The sequence below is a fragment of the Triticum urartu genome, chromosome 1 (genome assembly GCF_003073215.2).
Source record: "Triticum urartu cultivar G1812 chromosome 1, Tu2.1, whole genome shotgun sequence".
Classification (NCBI taxonomy): domain Eukaryota; kingdom Viridiplantae; phylum Streptophyta; class Magnoliopsida; order Poales; family Poaceae; genus Triticum; species Triticum urartu.
This window is the reverse complement of record NC_053022.1, coordinates 368,826,104-368,845,195: the sequence shown is the minus strand read 5'-3', so window position 1 is coordinate 368,845,195 and position 19,092 is coordinate 368,826,104. Positions and strand designations below refer to the sequence as shown.

General features: G+C 47.9%; 1 protein-coding gene and 1 pseudogene across 1 annotated transcript; both read left to right on the top strand.

The window, feature by feature from the left end:
- The first annotated feature begins 7,500 nt into the window (after positions 1-7,500).
- LOC125533845 (NDR1/HIN1-like protein 10) lies at positions 7,501-8,463 on the top strand. Its single transcript, XM_048697181.1, has one exon. It carries the CDS (start codon positions 7,619-7,621, stop codon positions 8,243-8,245), a length of 627 nt encoding a protein of 208 aa, XP_048553138.1. The 5' UTR covers positions 7,501-7,618; the 3' UTR covers positions 8,246-8,463.
- Positions 8,464-9,766: 1,303 nt separating this feature from the next.
- On the top strand, positions 9,767-10,112 carry LOC125532870 (annotated as a pseudogene).
- Positions 10,113-19,092: the final 8,980 nt, after the last annotated feature.

Sequence of the window (19,092 nt, the reverse complement as noted above, 5' to 3'; positions counted from 1 at the left end):
ACTCTCCCTTCTACATGACAACATGAAGTGAAGATCATCACCCTTTACATGCACATTGTTATTGTACGCATTGTAGTTTGATTTACATTGTTGTTCGGTAGTATGTTGTGACTAATGTTCTTCATTGCAATGGTCTACCGATAAGTTGGTCATTGACAATGATTCTTCGGGCAGCTGCTTCAAGGAAAAAGTTGTAGTAGAAGGCAATGCCTACAGGAGGTTTTTTTTGAAAAATCACCGGGGGGGGGGGGGGGGGGGGGAGTTCCCCACCTGAATATATTTCTCATGATTGTAACCCAACAGGAGGTGTCTGAAGAGGCCAATAAATGTTGGCCACTTCCATGAGAAAATAGGTTCAACCCACTTCTGCAAGGTGCTTTGAAGTGGTTATCAGTATGCTTGTTAATGTGATCATGTGTAGGCTTGTCATAGTGGTTTAATCTAATGTTGCTCACTTTTGTTGCGCTTATGATTGTACGCATTGATAATCTCACCACTTGAAGAGGTTGGCACACTATTTGTTTTGCATTTAACCAAACAGCGGCTTGTTGCATCCAATGAGAGCAACCAAACGTCGTACTTTTTTTTCTCATGCAGCCTAGGGCTCTGTGGGTAACAAAATGCAATGCAGAACCAACCAACCTGTGGTTGGATGGTTAGGTGGATACTCATAAAGGCAGTGTATGTGCACCAAGATTCAAATCCTGTTGCTCGTATTTATCCTGAATTTATTTCAGAATCGCCGCGATGCGCACTCAATGAGAAAAGATGTTCCCGTCAACTACGAAGCGCCTAAAATGACGACGACATGTCAACACAGTCTCTCAGAGATGCTCATAAAGGCAGGGTATGTGTGTGTGCGTTCATAAAGGTGCGTATATGCGCGTATATATGAGCGCTTACATCTATACCGTGTGAAAAAAAACAGACCGCGGATGCACAGGCCCAAAGTCCATATAGGAAACCAAGCACGCTGTTCGAACGGAAGGAACACTGGGTTGCTAAGCTAAGCTGAAGCCCAAAACGTTAAAAAAAGAAAAACTCGAGCTCAAACTGTTCCCGGCAAAAAAGAAAAAGAAACTCAACTGGCACATGCAGGCCCTCCCGCGCAATTTCTGAATTTATACGCGAAAGGGACGGACAGCTGAGACAACCAAAGAGAAAACAGTCGCACTTGTGCCGTGTCGGGAAATGGGAACACTGATGTACTGCTCGGACTAGTTTGCTATGCATGTGGCGAATTGGCGACCGGGTATCGAGTATGGACGAGAACGAGATACCGCTAGTAGAAACGAGGGAGAGCCATGTAGTATAGTCAGAGCGCACTAGAGCACGCCGCGGTAAAAATGGGGGGAAAGCTCGGATCTCATCCGCAATCTTATCCGGGCCACGCTCACGGTGACAGACAGGTGCACGCCACTCAGCAAGCAGGACTGCAGGATGTTTCCCCTCGATCCATCCATGGAGAAGTGGATATTTTGCCCATTTCTTTGTCGATTCCCGCGGGTATTCAACTATCGATCGATCGACTTTGTTAGGTCCTGGTTAGCTAAGTGTGTGTTTGTGTGAGTGAGCCGCTGAGCGTAATTAAGCAATGATCAATTGGGCTGTAATGGTTCCAACCATGCCGTACGTTGCTTTTCCAGGCACCTCCACTTTCACCGACTGTGTTTGCTAGTACATGGGTACTGCCAATGCTAGAGTGACAGCGTTTAGCTTCAACTGAAGGCGCACTAGATAGATGATGACATCTTGCGGTTACCAAAAGCAGTACCGCTGAGTGGCATCCATCCACACGTCGTACGAGGAGGCTTCCACTTCAGCACAGCGACAGCAAAAGAACAGTTAAGTAGGAGTACGTATACGAGGAGGCTAAGTTAGACCTTGTACAATGCAAGGTGTCTAGAAGAGGTGCTTAGAGAAATAAATCAGACTTTTCTTAAACATCGATGTTTATTTGTTTTTTGTTTTTTTAGAAAAGGAGGACGACCCCCGGCCTCTGCATCTGGACGATGCATACGGCTATTTTATTAATTATTGATACAAAACCGTACAGAGTCATACAACAATAAGTCTAAAGCCACCAAACTAAGCAACAACTGTCGCTATCCCTATCCAGTTGATGTAGGGGCGCTGAAAGTCTGGGCCTAATACCAAACAGACCACGCAGCCAAACCTAAACATCTAAAGACTTGAGGTCCCACCCACGACGCCTGCCGGGTATGGGCACCCACCAGTCCGGCGTGCTTCTCAACCAGGACCCCTGCCGGGTATGAGGCCGCCGCAGCCACCTGCCACGAATCCATCTTCAGAGCTGTACTGCTGCATCAACCTTGGCCGGGCCAACTGCCGCCGACGCCACCATGACGCCAGGCAGCGTCATCCTCCTGCGCGAGTCCATCTCCACTCATCAGGCGCCGAGTCTCCACTGCGCCACGCCGTCGAGATCCGCCGTCATCAATGGAGCAGATGAAACACCGCTCCTCATCTTGTCCCCTCCAACCAGCACTTGCTCCAAAACGATGCCCCCATGAGAGAGAACGATATTGATAGTATCGTCATCGTCCGATCCGGTAGACCCAGATCTAGGGTTTCCCCCAGAACTTCCCGATCAGGTTGATGAGACCTGCAACGATGATGCCTCCAGAAGAAAACGACGTCTGAGACGCCGCCATCGTCCGCCAAGACCGCAGTCTGGCGCGATTTTCACCGGAAGCCACGTCTTCCCGATCTCGTGGCTGGCTGGAACCGAGCGGAACCTCGCCACGAAGACGTATGTTGCCGTCAGTACTCCAGCGGAGATCCGGCATCTCCTCACCGGTCCCTCCATGCGCCGCCGGTCGGCGAAAGGCCTCCCCGCGACGGATCCAAACGGGGCGTTGGATCCGCAGCAGCCGTCGTCACCATCACGAGCAGGACAGCCCACCTCGCCGGATGGGGCGCTGCCACCGCCGCCGTCCATGCAGGGCCGCCGCTCCGCCGGCGATGGTGCTCGGGCCCTCACCGCACAGCCCGGATACTCCGTCCTAGCCGCCGCCGTTGGATCGCATGAGAAGGGCCGCCCCCGCCGCCTCAGATGGGATCCGCCGCCTCCCTCGCCCAGAAACTTTGGCACCGGGCCCGCCGCCACCGCGGCCCACGCTGGCGGCAGCGGCGGCAGGAGGGGGTGGAGGGGGAGGTGCTGGCGGCGCTAGGGTTGGGGCCCCTGGCGTCGCCCGGGGGGAGGCGACGCGAGGGGTGCGAGGGAAGACCTGAAACATAAAACCATCGGTGTTTATTTGTACAGGGCAGACGCTTAATTAAGCGTCTCTCCTGCAGAAATAGACATCGGTGCTTCAAAAAAACCCGATTTATTTCTCTAAGCACCTTCCTAAGCACCTAGCACTGCACAAGGCCTTAGGCCGCAGATCTGCTGATTAGTTACCTCATCTTTCTACGATGCATGCTTTGCTAGGTAATATACTATAACTAAGTCGTCAAAGATCATGTAGCTCTCCGTAACTTTGTCTGCCTTCTGTCTGATGTCAGTCGTTCAAGACATTGTGGTTGTCACACGATTTGAGGTCATTTTCAAGTTTAACCAACCGCGTCGATTCACTTCTAACTTCCCTTCCTAGTGGTTGTCAATTTTTTGAAGACATGCGGGCACTATAAGGTCCAGATTTACGTTCATGGTAGAAAAGAATCAATTTGAGTAGTAAGAACATATTTTTATGACGCGCAACCATCAGGCAAAATCATAAATACTGAAGCCGGAGCCGAGCAAAACTTATTGTAATAGACAGTTAGAAAGTCGCCGTGCTAAGATCTCATAGAATCAGCGCACCACAGTAGCAGTCATCATCGATGAAGAAAGCCGTAGATCAGAAGGATCAGACCTGTAAATACCCAAACAAAGACGAACCAAGACCGACCCAAATAGATCCATCGAAAAGCAGCACCGACCGAATCCCGCGAGATCCGACAGAGACAAACCTCCACACGCCCTCCGGCGATGCTAGACACAACATTGGGACAGGGATAGAACGTGGGAGATATTATTTCTAATGATGGACATCGCCGCCGCCACACAACCCCAACCAAGACGCTGAATCTAATAAGAACGAGAAGGAGGTCCCTCCCGCCAGCGGGGGGCCGGGATTCTTCGCACCTTCATGAAGATGAGGCGAACTAAGAGGAGAAGAACTTTTCTTGTGAAGGAGGAAAGAGATAAGTTCGAGAGCGTTTAACTTCGACTGAAGGCGCACTAGATGATTCTGCTGACGTGTAGGAGTACTACACATCTTGCAGTTACCAAAAGCAGTACCGCTGAGTGGCATCGTTCCACACGTCGTACGAGGAGGCTTCCACTTCAGCACAGCAACAACAAAAGAACAGTTTAGTTACCTGATTACCTCATCGGCGAGGAGGCTAAGTTAGGCCGCAGCTCTGCTGATTAGTTACCTCATCTTTCTTTCTTTTTTTTTTGCGGGGAAGTTACCTCATCTTTCTACGATGCATGCTTTGCTAGATAATATACTATAATTAAAAAAAAGTAGCCAAAGATCATGTGGTTCTCCGTGCCTATGTATGTCTTCTGTCTGAGGTCAGTCGTTCAAGACATTGTGGTTGTCACACGATCCGAGGTCATTTTCAGGCTTAAGCAACCGCGTCGATGCACTTTTAACTTCCCTTCTTCCTGGTGGCTGTCAATTTTTCGAAGACATGCGGGCACTACTAGGTCCAGATTTACCTACGCTGTAAAAAAGAATCAATTTGAGTAGTAAGGATATATTTTTCTGACGGGCAACTATCGGGCAAAATCACAAATTCTGTACCGCTACTGATGGACGTCAATTTGCACTGAAGTTATACTACCACCACCTCCCTCCATTTTTGAATATTGGCCGTTTTCAAAGTTTAAATTGAACCTACAGAACATCTTATATTCAGGAACGGAGGGAGTATCTGCCAAGGCGTTTTATATATTTAAAAACAGAGGTAGTACAGGTCATGACCCGGACAATCCATATTGTCTTTACTTTCCCCGGTAAGCAAACGGAGTATCTCCTTGCTTTCTGTTTTCGAGCGGACCGATACCAAGCAAAGGGATAATCTCTTTGGCGAGGGAATTGCACAAACCATCGCTTATTGAGTCTAGTGTTGCACAAAACACCTACTATACAGGTTTGTTATGAAGAACACCACATATTGGTGTAATACATTGTAAATAGGTCTAATTTAGTGTTTAGATACATTAACATAATTCCAGACAGATAGGTCCCGCTTGTAAAGACAATTTCAATCGGCCGATGCAAACAAACATGATTTTTGTTTTTTTTTTCTCCGTTTTGGTGAACCAAGCAGACGCGCGTCTCCGGTTTTTGATTAGATTGGCTAGTGCGCCCATCTTGGCCGACACATTTGTCCGCGTGGTCTTAAAAAATAGGCACACAAAAAATTTAAATTTAAAACATGCAAATTAATAAAACAAAATTAAACATTAAAACCTTCGACGAAAGTTTACTTCAAACATAATTAAACATAAAACATAATAAAAACAAAAAAGCCTTCCAGCCATCCTCGGCCACAGCCCTAAGTGTTGTCTTTGTCGCTGGAGCGGGTAAGGTCGAGGAACTCCAGCGGCTGCGCCCAGGGGAACATCGTCTGGTGGGCCGCTAGCGCGGCCTCCTCCGGTGGGGCTGCCTGGCGCCGCGCGCGCCTACTCCTCCTCGCACGGCCAGCACTACCGCTGCTCCTCCTCCACGTGCTCGTGTTGCATGCGGTGCTCCCCATCAGCCCGCTCCTCCTCTACCGTGCGGCGGCGCCACTGCTCAAGGTAGGCCACTTCCTCCACCTCCGACGTGCCGAGCCACACAGGCGGCATGCTGACCCTCCCGCACAACGCCCTGCCACTGCATATATCTCGGTGACTGCGGGCGGTGCCGCCCCGGGCGCATGCGATGGCGGCAGTAGTGGCGGGTAGACGCAATCGCCGGCTGTGGAGAGCTAGAGCGCCTCCTCCAGACCAGCTGTGTGAGACTAGTCATATTATTTTGTGATGGTTGTATTGGCCATATAACAACTACTTTGCTGTAGTGGCCACATAGCACCTACTTGGATGCTGAAATGTAATGGCAACAATAGCTACCATGTTTTCGGTGTTGGTTATCACATCCCAAACTTGTTTTATTCAAATTTTTGTTCAAAATTTAACAATTTCGGAAAATTTGAAAAAAATTGCAATAAATTTCACATGTCTACAGTACCATTCTGGGAAAGTTTTACCCCATTTAGACCAATGGTTTGGTAGAGGGTGGAAGTTTTAGTTAGCTCAACTGGACAACAAGTTTGGGAGATAATGACGGTCTAATATGTTGGCTGATGTGGCCGGTTTTTATTGCCACATGTGCACTTACAAGCGGGACCCATTTGTCTGGAATTATGTCGATGTATCCAAACACTAGATTATGCCTACTCCTAGTTGCAATGTATTACATCAATATGTGGTGTTTTCTGCAACAAACTCGTATAGTAAGTGTTTTGTGCAACATTAGCCCCAATAAATGGTGGTTTGTGCAATTCCCTCTCTCTTTGGCACACGCAGTGCAAAGATTGGGTCAGAACGTGGCTAAGCTAGCTGCCACTTTGTAAACACCACTAGGTGAGGAGATGGCTAAGCTAGCTGCCACTTTCTGCGCGCCACTAGTAGCTGACTACTACGGCTAGCTAGAAGCTAATTAGCTGCGTGCTGTCCAATTTGGCTAAGCTAGTGCATGTTCTTTCTTCAGGTCTTGTACGGTGTCACCGCGGAACTGTACTTGTGTCATCCTGTGTTCAGTGTTCTGTCACTCTAGGTACTACTAGTAGTCTTCTTTTGGAGGGTTTAGTCTACTTCAGCTACTAGTACTACTACCGGAGTTTCGCTAATCTCCTAATCTTAAGTAAATTGTACGTATATTTATTCAAAACCGGGATGTTTTTTCTCTACAAACTTGGCCAAAATATATAGCTTTTTGTGTGCAAATGAAACATTATATTTCCTGTTGAGACCAGAAGGGTTGTGTTTTCATGTTCAGCCAAAATCCACAACCATACAGTACGTAGATTACTGTCGTTTTTTCACAGAATTTGCATGGACTTTTGGATGAAGTTTTCTTCAGCCAGAGCAGGGCGCGCTAAGTAGTAAGCTTGCCACCGAAACACATACACCGCCGAGCTGCTCATCTCGAGAAACTAAGCCCTCCTCTGCTTCTCCAAGTGAAAATTCCTTGAGTGCGCAGAGAGGAATATTAGCTGGAAATGGGATCCCTCCGTCCAGAGCAAAGGAGCAAAGAAACCGAAAGCGAACGGAGCACGACTTTTGAAGCACCCAGCACAGCCTGTGCATGCATGCTTGATGCTTTGCGCCTTCGATTCTTTTCCCGCCAAAGAAGCAACTCGCGCAGACTCGATCGATCATACAGTACTGTACTTATACTACAGTAAAGTACAGTACACTCCTTCTCCGATCCCTCTCCCTCTCTATACAAAGCATAGCCGACTAGCCGTGGTGACGGTGCACGCGTCCACGCAACAACAGCTGCTACGTCGGCGGCAGAAGGTATATACGCCGCGCGCAGCTACGGTGGGCACCGCGATGCCGGCGACGACGGGGAGCGCCAGGCGGGTGGCCGTGCTCCGCTGCATCGTGGCCGCGCTGGTCGTCACCGTGCTCCTCGCCGGCCTCGTCGTCCTCGTCTTCTGGCTCGTCGTCCGCCCCAAGCCCATCGAGTACAGCGTCGCGCGCGCCGCCGTGCGGCGCTTCCACGTCACCGCGCCGCCCGGCGGGGGCGGCGGCGCCACGCTCAACGCCTCCTTCTACCTCACCCTCGCGGCCGACAACCCGAACCGGCGCGTGTCCATGCGCTACAAGTCGGTCGCCGTCTACGTGCACTACGGCGCGGGCGAGGTGGCGCCTCAGCTGGCTGTCGCCGACGTGCCGGACTTCCACCAGCCCAGCCGGAACGAGACGCGGCTCGAGGTGCGCGCCGTGGCGCGGTCGGCGCCGGTGCCCGACTGGACCGCGCGGGAGCTCGAGCACGACCGCTCCGACGGCGAGGTGGGCGTGGAGGTGCGCGTCACCGCGATCGTCCATTTCCTGGTCGGTGGCGTCAAGTCCAGGCACTACAACATGCGGGCGATCTGCTCCCCGGTGGTCATCGGCTTGTCGCCGTCGTCGGCGAAATCCTTCCGGGGCGTGCCGTGCGACGTTGCAATTTCGTGAGACAGACGTGTACATGCATGGCGTGCGTGCGTGTAATTAACTACTGCAGGGTGTTGGTTTATACTGTGTGATGCTCTTAATTCTTTGTTTTTGAGGTAGCTCATCATTCATGCTGAATGGTGTGATGCTCTTAATTCTTTGTTTGTCATGTTTGTAATATACTATGGCCATGCTTGGATTGCTTTGATACAAGTGCACCTATAGTGATGAGAAAGACATCATTCTCGTGATTTTCATGTCATTTCGATATATATACCAATATATGTACTGCACTAAAAGCAGTGCCAGAGATAGGAGGACTGCCAGAGTTTTGCCCACGGATTGCTCCTGCTCGTGATGTCTTATATTAAAAAAAAAATGCCATGTTTTGTTTATTAATTGTTGAGTATACATTGGGCACGGTGCGTTTTTTATAACAACATACATCTACACTAAGAGGTGGGTGATTGCGAACTAACATGTGATTGAGATAGTTAGGTAGACGGTGGTAATATCAGCCCATCAAGGTTCAAGTCTGGTGCTCGCATTTATTCTGGATTTATTTTAGAATTTCCGATGATATGCTTTCAGTTGGAGGAGACGTTCTTGTCGTTCCGGCGATACGCTTTCAGTGGGAGGAGACTTTCCTGTCGATTACGAGGTACCTACGGTGACTTCATAAAATCTCATGATGAGGCGCGGATTTCTTTGCATCCGATACAGCCTTCAATGGTCACACGACATGTTCTTATTGAACGCATTGCTACAGAGTCTTCTCCACCGTGCTCTTCAAGGTGAAAAATCAAGATCTGACTTGCAATGGTTGGATCAAAGACTTCGACGTTTGAGCGCCGCTGCCTTCTTGAAGGCAGTGCTTTCGAATCATTCTCGTATCTCGTGTGTTGTCACTTGTCAACAATATATCTTCATATTAATATATTATCCTTTGTCAAAAAATCTACACTAAGTTAGACCGTGCATGTCAATCCAAGCATGAACGAGAACGGACACACCCTCTTGTACCGCAGCAATTTGATAAGTATCTGGTATTCACTTGTTTTTTTTTGGGTATATCTCTGGTATCCACTTGAACAATACATTTTGACAGACTAGACATTTTGCAATGCAACAACTGAGTGCAGCCATTTTAAAAAAAAGTTCAATATGTTCTTTCTTGTACCATATCATATCCTCCGGTGGGTGAGATCTAAAGCCAGATAGATGGCTAATGGGGTCCTGCGCGCGCAGCGCCGCGAAGCACGGACAAAACTAGCTAGTTCCATCACACTCGATCAGTGTAGCGACCAAGACAGGATTGTAGATTTGCAGTCAGCGAGAGGGCAAGCCGGACAGGATTGTGGATTGCCGTCAGCGCTAAAGGTCAGACGCACCCTACCTTCGTCGCACTACAAAAGTATGTCGTGCGTTATTATTGCTCACTTTGTTCAGATATCCATCCTAGGCCGTCACTTTTGAGTTCTGACCAAGACAAGCTTACGGAAAGAAACATTTGCTTATATATTCCGCGATTTATATAGGGAAATGCTTCCTATCAACCGTTTGATCAACCGGATCTACGTGCACTACGGCGCGGGCGAGGTGGCGAGTCAGCTGGCGGTCGCCGGCGTGCCAGACTTCCACCAGCCCAGCCGGAACGAGACGCGGCTCGAGGTGCGCGCCGGTGCCCGACTGGACCGCGCGGGAGCTCGAGCACGACCGCTCGGACGGCGAGGTGGGCGTGGAGGTGCGCGTCACCGCGATCGTCCATTTCCTGGTTGGCGGCGTCAAGTCCAGGCACTACGACATGCGGGAGATCTGCTCCCCGGTGGTCATCGGCTTGTCGGCGCACTCCTTCCGGGGCGTGCCGTGCGACGTCGCAATTTCGTAAGGTAGACCGTGCATGTCCATCCAATGACGAAACGAGCACAAACACCCGTTCTCTTACTACAAAGGCCTTTGATGTCTGGTATCTAGGTTTGAATATTGTGATTTTTTGATAAAGGGTAAATTTTATTGGCTCAAAATAAAACATCAAGAAAATACAAACATAATGAGCATACATCCGGCCTTTGCATAACTAAGATGTACACACCCAACATCAACGCACACACACAAAACAACACACCGATAAATAGCAAAGTCAAATAAGACCAAAGTTATGCACGGGCGATAAAAAAACACAAAAATGATCAGATCGATGATCGGCAAACTAAAACGGTGACCGTATCCGCACCAACCATCCCATGGCATCATACGACCGACGAGATTCTTCTACAGCAATGCCTTCAGAAAGGGACTGGCGCTCAAACGCCACCGTCACCGGATCCAACCATCCAAGGTCAGAATCTAGGTTTTCACCCTGAAGAACCTGAACGAGCATATGCGAGCAATGCCTTCAAGAAGGTAATGATGTAAAAGCATCACCATTGCCAGGTATAACCAACTCGGGTCAGACCTAGGCTTTCACCCCGGAGCTCGAGACCAGGTGCTTAAGCAGCACCACCATCGACATCATATGTGTTGTCACCACCACTTTTCCACGATCCCAACAGCTGCATGCGATGTGCTCAGGTGCTGCATAACCATCCCTTTGCGTCAAGGCGCCGTCCATAGTTTTTATCTTCCGACTGAAGTAAACCACCGGATCTTGAGAGAGCACCCTCAAAAAGACCTTTCGGTGATCACCGTGCTTCACAACAAGTCTGCTGCCGCATGTCGGGGTGGTCGCCACAATGATCGACACCACCACCTTCCCACCTAGCCGAAGATAGCCCCGCCCATGCCCGTCGGGGTGTCATGGCCTGAACTGAAGCATGAAAGGCATATCACCGTCGCCGGCCTGCGAAGAACCTATGATGGTCACCAAAATCCGCAGTTCGACGACGGATTAGCCGATGCCGGCATGGTCAGGCCGGATCCAGGCGAGGGGCTGGCACGTCCTGGTGCTTGTCTCTGCGGCTAAGTGCGTCCTTGTGCGAGGCACCGACAGACGTAATAGCCGAGAGTAGGTTGCTGGATCACGTCCACATACAACACAAGGAAGCGGTGACCGGTAACCTGGATTGCATCCATCTAAGCACGATTTGGACATGCAAACAACAGGGTTTGGATCCATCCATCTGAGCACGTTTTGGACATGCAAACCGCTCAGGTTGGATCCGTCTGCTATGGCTGTTTTCACCGGGTCTTTTGACCGAGCAAGAACATGCCGCAACCACCGTCATCCGTGGATCCAACAGCCGCTGCCGAGGCTCCGCTCCTGCCGCTGCACGCGCCGCCATCCGCGGATCCGACGGCCGCCGCCGGGGCTCCACCTCTGGCCGATCCAATCTGCACATAGATCCACCAACTGCCGTCTTGTCGCCGGAACAGAGAGAGGCCCCACCGCCGCCGCCGCCGCACAAGCTTTGCCTGGCGCTGGCCTCCGGCGGCGGTGAGGGGTTAGGAACCGGTGATGCACGAGCTTGCTAGGTTGACTTAGATTTTCATCAATTGTTGATTGGTTTGAGGAGCCTATGAATCAAATTGTATCATTCCTTACAAACGATGTATCTCTTATTCGGTTGAATAAGGTTCATATGTTATTTCAAAAAACAGAAAGCCCTTTGATGTCCGGTATCCACTTGAACAATACATTTTGACAGACCAGATATTTTGCACTGCAACAACTGAGAGCGGCCAACTTAAAAACAAAAGTTCGAGATGTTCTTTCTGGTACCTCCTCTGGTGGGTGATATCCAACGGCAGATAGATGGCTAATGGGGTCTTGCGCGTGCAGCACCATGAAACACGGACAAAACTAGCTCAGTAGCTAGTTCCATCACGCTCGATTTGATACAAGACAGGATTGTAGATCTGCAGTCAGCGAGAGGTCGGCCCGGACAGGATTGCGGATTGCCGTCAGCGCCAGAGGTCAGACGCACCCTACCTGGGATCGCACTATAAATATATCGTGCGTTATTCTTGCTCACTTTGTTCAGATATATCCTAGGTTGTCACTTTTGACTATGACAAGCTTACGGAAACAAACATTTGCTTATATATTCCGCGAGTTATATATATGACCCAATTGTCATTGATAACTAAAATCAATGTTCTACTAGCTTTTATTTTTATTTTTATTTTTTTAAAGGATTACTCCGGCTTTGCATCAGAGTGATGCATGCAGCCCCTTTATTAGACAAAGTATCTGAAAAATCTGAGATCCATAACAAGCTCGCTAAGAGCTCAAGAACTTACAGAAAGGCAAAAAATGCTAAAAGCGGCGAAAATAAGACGAGATGACTAAACAACTATTGTATTACTGGATCGCATTCAAACCGGTTATAGATATCTTGAGCTACCATCTCCCGTCAGGTAGATCCGGTAACCAAGGGCTTCCTGGGTTCCGCAAAAATGAGTAACGACCATATAAGAATCTAAGCAGTGGCCCTGTAAATAACCTTAGGAAGAGGTCCTGTTGGGAAGGAATTGCTGAATGAAAACAAAATTCATGTCCAAAAACCCTGACCAAATAAAAGGAATAACAAATTCGACTAGCTTTCATCACGATGTTGGAGAAGAAGCGGATAGTGGCCACACCGTCAACCTTTTCGTCTACAAGCATACGTTTAGATATACGTACCCTCAGTCCTCACCCTTGTGCGGGGGCGCCGAGTCCCCGCACGTGCTTTTATTTGGTTTTTGATTTTTAAACTTTTATATCTTTTGAACAAACATTTTAAATTAAATTCTATTTTCATATTCGTGTTTCTCGCAACGAGGGCTTTCAAATAAGAGCCATTTTAAATATGTTTTGACGACTTTTAAAAATATATGTTCAGTTTCAACTTATAAAACCTAGTAGCTTCAGATAAAAAATCATAAGTTTCAACGACCGAAACTTAAAATTTACTGTGCCCTCATGCGGAATTCGACTATTCCATGAATTGAGAGGCAATCAAGCGGCTGGACATGGCTTGGTAGGTGTGTGCCCCTGTGAATTTTCGAAATGCACCCACACACTTTACTTTATGGGCACTTTTAAGAGACTGGGCCAATAAATCTTAAATTTGATAAAGTCACCACATGAGCCTTGTAGTCGACTGGGACAGCGCGGGTAAAATTGCTACTAGCAGCGTGGGTACTCGCGCTATTAGTATCGCGCTACAGCTAATAGTTAGTAGTAGCGTGGGAGAAACCCGCGCTACTACTTAGTAGTAGCGTGTGCCACCCACGCTACTGCTATTACAGACTCGCGCTACTACTAATGAAGTAGTAGTAGCGTGCCTACAGTACTAGCGCTACTAGTATCCTAAATATTAGTAGGGCACTTTTCTCCCAACGCTACTAGTAGCAAATTAGGAATTAAAAAAAATAAAAATACGCTACTAGTAGCAAATTAGGAATTAAAAAAATAAAAATAGATGCAACATTCATGAATGGAGATCAGAGACACATCCAGTGCAAAATAAATTTCACAGAACCATCTTAACACTTGCAGTGTTCATGGATGCAACATTCAACATCTCAACTCGAAGAGATCACGAGGACACACACAACCATCATCAAAAGGTTGGTACCTTCCCTAGCGTTTCACCACCAACCTAACCAGACCACTTCTCTAGATGTATGTACAAAGCGTCGAGGTCCTCCACCTTGAGGAACTCCGGACGGTGGCGTCGTCCTCCACCTCGGTGACTTCCGTACGGTGGCGTCGAGGTCCTCCACACCGGGGACCTCCTGCGTCGCAATCACCTGGACGATAATCTATATGACGCGGTCGCGGGGCTTCATGGTGAAGTCTGCCTCCGAGTAGTTGAAGAGCACGACTCCCATTGGGTCGCAGTAGTCCTCGTCGATCACCCTACACCCAGTCGAGAAAGTGAAAACTTGTTAGTTTGCGCCCTCGTGCAGATCCAGTAGGGTATTTTCTTCAATTATCTGTCTCTTTTAGTCTATTATGAATCTTCAAAACGGAAAAACACCTACTAAATGCATACCCTAGTTGTATGTGTTCATGCTATCTTCTTGTTTTGGTGCATTCAAGAAATACTAGTGTATTTGAGCTATATATGCTTGAAATATTTGAACAGTTAACATCTGTTCAAAAATCATTTCATGGATAGGGAAATCGCCAACAAAGGACATCAGAAAATTGATTCCCACTGCACTTCAAAACAGCGCCGGGGTCGACGTTGACTCTCCGGAGAGCACCATTTTAAATCGGGCAAAAAAATGTATAGAGGGAGTGATCTAAACGCTCTTATATTAGTTTAAAAAGGGAGTAGTATATAAGGATGCCCATCATCTTGTGGAAAAATGTACTAGCTACCAATAATGAACTACTCACGTTGAACAATTTAAATTCGAAGAATTGTGAATAATGATTCAGCTTACACATCCTATAAACAAAATGGTCAACTCCATGATGTATCCATCAACTACCTAAATGTTAACATGGAAACCTTCCATAATATATAGACGGGAAAGAGATAGCAAAATGGATCATGCTTGAGATAGAGATTCTTACTGCAAATCTTAACAGAAGACATGACTTGCCAACACCTGAGTCTCCAATAAGCAGAGGTAATCACTGCATGGTCAAATAAGAGAATGTTAGTCTCCAGCAAACACAGTGCGCAGAGAATAAAACAAGTAGTGGTGACATTTTCAAGATGATAAAAAAGGGCAGCGCACTGCACATAGCTCTTGCTTGTGCAGGGTTCGCGGAAGGGTCCGGCCACTTCCAAAGATGATAATAAGATACAATAACTATGTCCAGGCTTGGAAGATTGAAAATAAATTAAAAAAGAAATGTATTCAAGATAATAACACACAACAATTAGATGGAATAATATTGTCAGGCTTAGAAAAGTAAGCAGCGACAGATGAAGGGACATTTTGCTGTTTAATACTCAGCCAAAATGCCAGTTTTGCTAAGCTAATAGATCCCTATGTACTGGTGTGTGATTACTGTGATAGAATGTAAAAATACTTCCCCTTGCAGCATTAAGATATAATGATATTGTAACATTGAATGAGTGGAGTCCAAGCACAGTTACAGCGGTAACCGAACAAACAGTTATATCAGCCCATGATTGTCACAGTTATACAACATGAAGAGACAGAGCATTTGACCGTGCTTGTAAAGGATGTTAAGCAGACTTGTGCACTCTACCCACATCTATGCAGTATGGAGACGGATTGGATCATGGATGCAAAGTGACTGCGAAACTAGAGATGGTGCAAAGTGACATTAGCATACATAATTCACCAAAACTGACCTATTCTCTGTTCCTCTGTCTTATTCTTTTACTGCCGTTAGATAGTAGTATTAGGAATCTAAAATCCACAATAAACAACGCTGGAAACACTAATCATAACGACCGGGTAAAAAAAGAGTACATCCACCCATCGGCATGGAGCGAGATAGGTGCACACAGCAAACGATTTCGCATCAGATTTCACCTAATTTAAATACAAACTCTGCTGGAAACGTTGCATTCCCCTCGCGGACACAATCCATACCAAGAAAAAAACGGCACGATTCTGCTGGGATCGAGAGTCAACCCCCGCGCGCGCCAGATCCAGCGAGATCTCAGCCTAAAAGCCCCAGCCCCGGTCGAAATTGCTGGGGGCGAAGCAGAGGAGGGAGGGAGGGACTTACTACTCGGGATTCATGGTGGGATCTGGGCACTCCCGCGGTGTCCAATCTCTCTCGCAGGCAGGAGGACGGGGATTGTCGGCGGGGATCGAGATCGAGTCCTGGGCGGGCGGAGGCAGGCGGCCTCACGACTTCCCCGAGTTCTTGGCGTCTCGCTCTTCCCGTGAATCAATCAACAATGCGCTGGGAGAGGACCTGGCTCCAGCAGACCAGCCCGATTTTATTGGTCATGGTCTTGTGAACGGCCTTCTTCTTCCTGTCATCAGTGGAAAACTAAGTAGGAGTATAACAAGAGGAGAAAGGTTTCATGTTTTTGTAGTCTGAAGCGTCCAATAAATGGCACTCAATGACTAATAAATCTAGAAATGCAACACCAGTATGTTTGGATGATAATCAATATGCTTAGTGAGCACGCTTCAATTTTGGCATTTCTACAGAGAGAGCAGCAACAATCCACGAGGCATAAATCAGTCATTCTGAAGAAACATTCTAGGTCTGAGGCAATCGATTCATAGAGAAAAATGGGTATCTGTAGAAACACATAACGTGCTGAAAGCAGGAAATGCTACTGCTGGTATCAAAACCAATATAGCAATACTTATGGAAGACAATAACAAGGTTAAACAAAGAAAGCACCTGTGCACGCTGCCCTTGCCCCCGGTGCGCACGGTGCCGGCCATCTTCTTCAGCTTGTCAACATTCATCTGCACGAAACACACTTTCTTTAACAACAGCTGGGCAGGGGAGCAAAAAAGGGATCTAATTAGAGCTAGCTGTGGAAGCAGAGTACGAGGCATGGCAGTGTCCAGTCACTGGCTACTCAGGCCGCGTGTGCTCTTCAGCCAAGAAGCATAGCCATGGCTCAGCCGCGAGTTCGCAAATCCAGCAGCCGCCGATTCATCCTAACCTACCGACCCCCAATCCACCTTGAACGACGGAGCAGCAGCCAGATCGAATCTCACGAGCGCATACCCCTCCGGCGCCTGCCTACCCGTCCGTCGGGCAAATCCAACCTAACCCGTGGATGGGACCAAGACGGCAGCCAGCGAATCCACATGAAGGACAGATCGACAGCGCCGCACCATTCCTCTCCGACCATCGACCCGCCCGCCCGCACGCCATGTGATCAAACTAAAAGCTGCGGCTAGAGAGTAGAGCCGTGAGGAGAGGAGGAGATGGGCGCTGGGGTCTCACCTTGGGCAGCCGACGACAGCGGTGGCGGCGAGGGGTTTGGGGGGATTAGCGGGAGAAGATAGGGAGGGGTCGGGAGGCCAACCACTGTGAAAGGGTGGGTGGTGGAGGCGGCGAGGAGATCATGGGGAGAGGAGCCGGGGTGGGGTGGACCGAGGAACATGTGAGTTCGTGAGAGAGTATTTTTTAGGGATGGGAGAGAGATTGGTGGGGTGGACACGCTTAGTAGTAGCGTGGGGGTCTTACCTGCGCTACTACTACTTACTTAGTAGTAGCGCCGGTTTTATACCCCTCGCTACTACTATGGCCTATCCCGGGGGCATTGTTGGAGACCACTTAGTAGCAGCGCGGGTTTATACCCCTCGCTACTACTATCAACTTAGTAGTAGCGCGGTTTTTATACACCTCTCTACTACTAATTAGCAGTAGCGCCCACTTTTAAACCGCGCTACTGATAAACTTCTATATATAAGGTTTTCCCTAGTAGTGGGCCCCTAGATGGGATCTCACGGGTACAGAAGGTTGCGGCAGTGGAAAATTGTTTTCGTGGCTTCCCTTGTTGGTTTGGGAATATATATGGGTATATATAGGCAAAAGAATTAGGTCAGGAGGTGCCCGATGGGCCCACAAGGGTGGGGGCGCGCCCTTCGTCCTTGTGACCACGTCGTGGCTCCTCCGCTTCATCTCGAAGTCTCCTAGTTGTCTCCTGGTCCAAGAAAAATCATCGCGGAGGTTTTATTCCGTTTGGACTCCGTTTGGAATTCTTTTTCTGTGAAACTCAAAAACAAGGTAAAAACAGGAACTGGCACTGGGCTTTAGGTTAATAGGTTAGTCCCAAAAATAATAGAAAATAGCATATAAATGCATATAAAACATCCAAAACAGATAATATAATTGCATGGAACAATAAAAAATTATAGATATGTTGGAGACGTATCAATTGTCACCACACTGGACGGCAAGCTTCAAGCACAATCTCTTCGTGATGCTCCACATGAACTTGCACACCTTGATGACGATCACCACTTGATGTCATCCTCCATGGGTTTATGATACCTCCCTTTTGATGCACGACCATGGAAACATACCTAACCCCACAAACAACTCTCACATAGACCACGGGTTAGTACACAAAGCATAATGGACAATGCTTACCATACCATGGGATCCCTTGATCCCTCTCGGTACATCTTGTACGTTTTGTGTGTTGATCAATGATGTCGCTTGAAGATACGTCGGCTTTTCCCCAAAGAGGAAGGGATGATGCAGCACATCGGTGGTAGGTATTTCCCTCAGATATGAAACCAAGGTTATCAAACCAGTAGGAGAACCAAGCAACACAACGTAATCAGCCCCTCCACACAAATGACAACCACTCGCAACCCGACGTGTTAAAGGAGTTGTCAATCCCTTTGGGGTAACGGCGCCAGAAATGGCGTGTTGATGGGAGAGAGTTGTAAGTATTGATAGATCGAACGCCAAATAAAATAAATTGCAGCAAGGTATTTTTGGTTTTTTTGGTTTAATAGATCTGAAAATAAAAGCAAATAAACATATATCACAAAGGAAAATTATATGAGAAAGAGACCCATGGGCCATAGGTTTCACTAGTGGCTTCTCTCGAGAAAAATAGCAAAGTGGTGGGTGAACAAATTACTGTTGGGCAATTGATAGAACCTCAAATAATTATGATGATATCCAGGCAATGATCATTACATAGGTATCACGTCCAAGATTAGTAGACCGACTCCTGCCTGCATCTACTACTATTACTCCACACATCGACCGCTATCCAGCATGCATCTAGTGTATTAAGTTCATGGAAAAATGGAGTAATGCAATAAGAATGATGAAATGATGTAGACGAGATCCATTTATCTATGGCGGTAGATATAGATCCCATCTTTTTATCCTTTGTAGCAACGATACATACGTGTCGGTTCCCTTTCTGTCACTGGGATCAGGCACCGTAAGATCGAACCCACTAACGGGCACCTCTTCCCATTGCAAGATAGATCAAGTTGGCCAAACA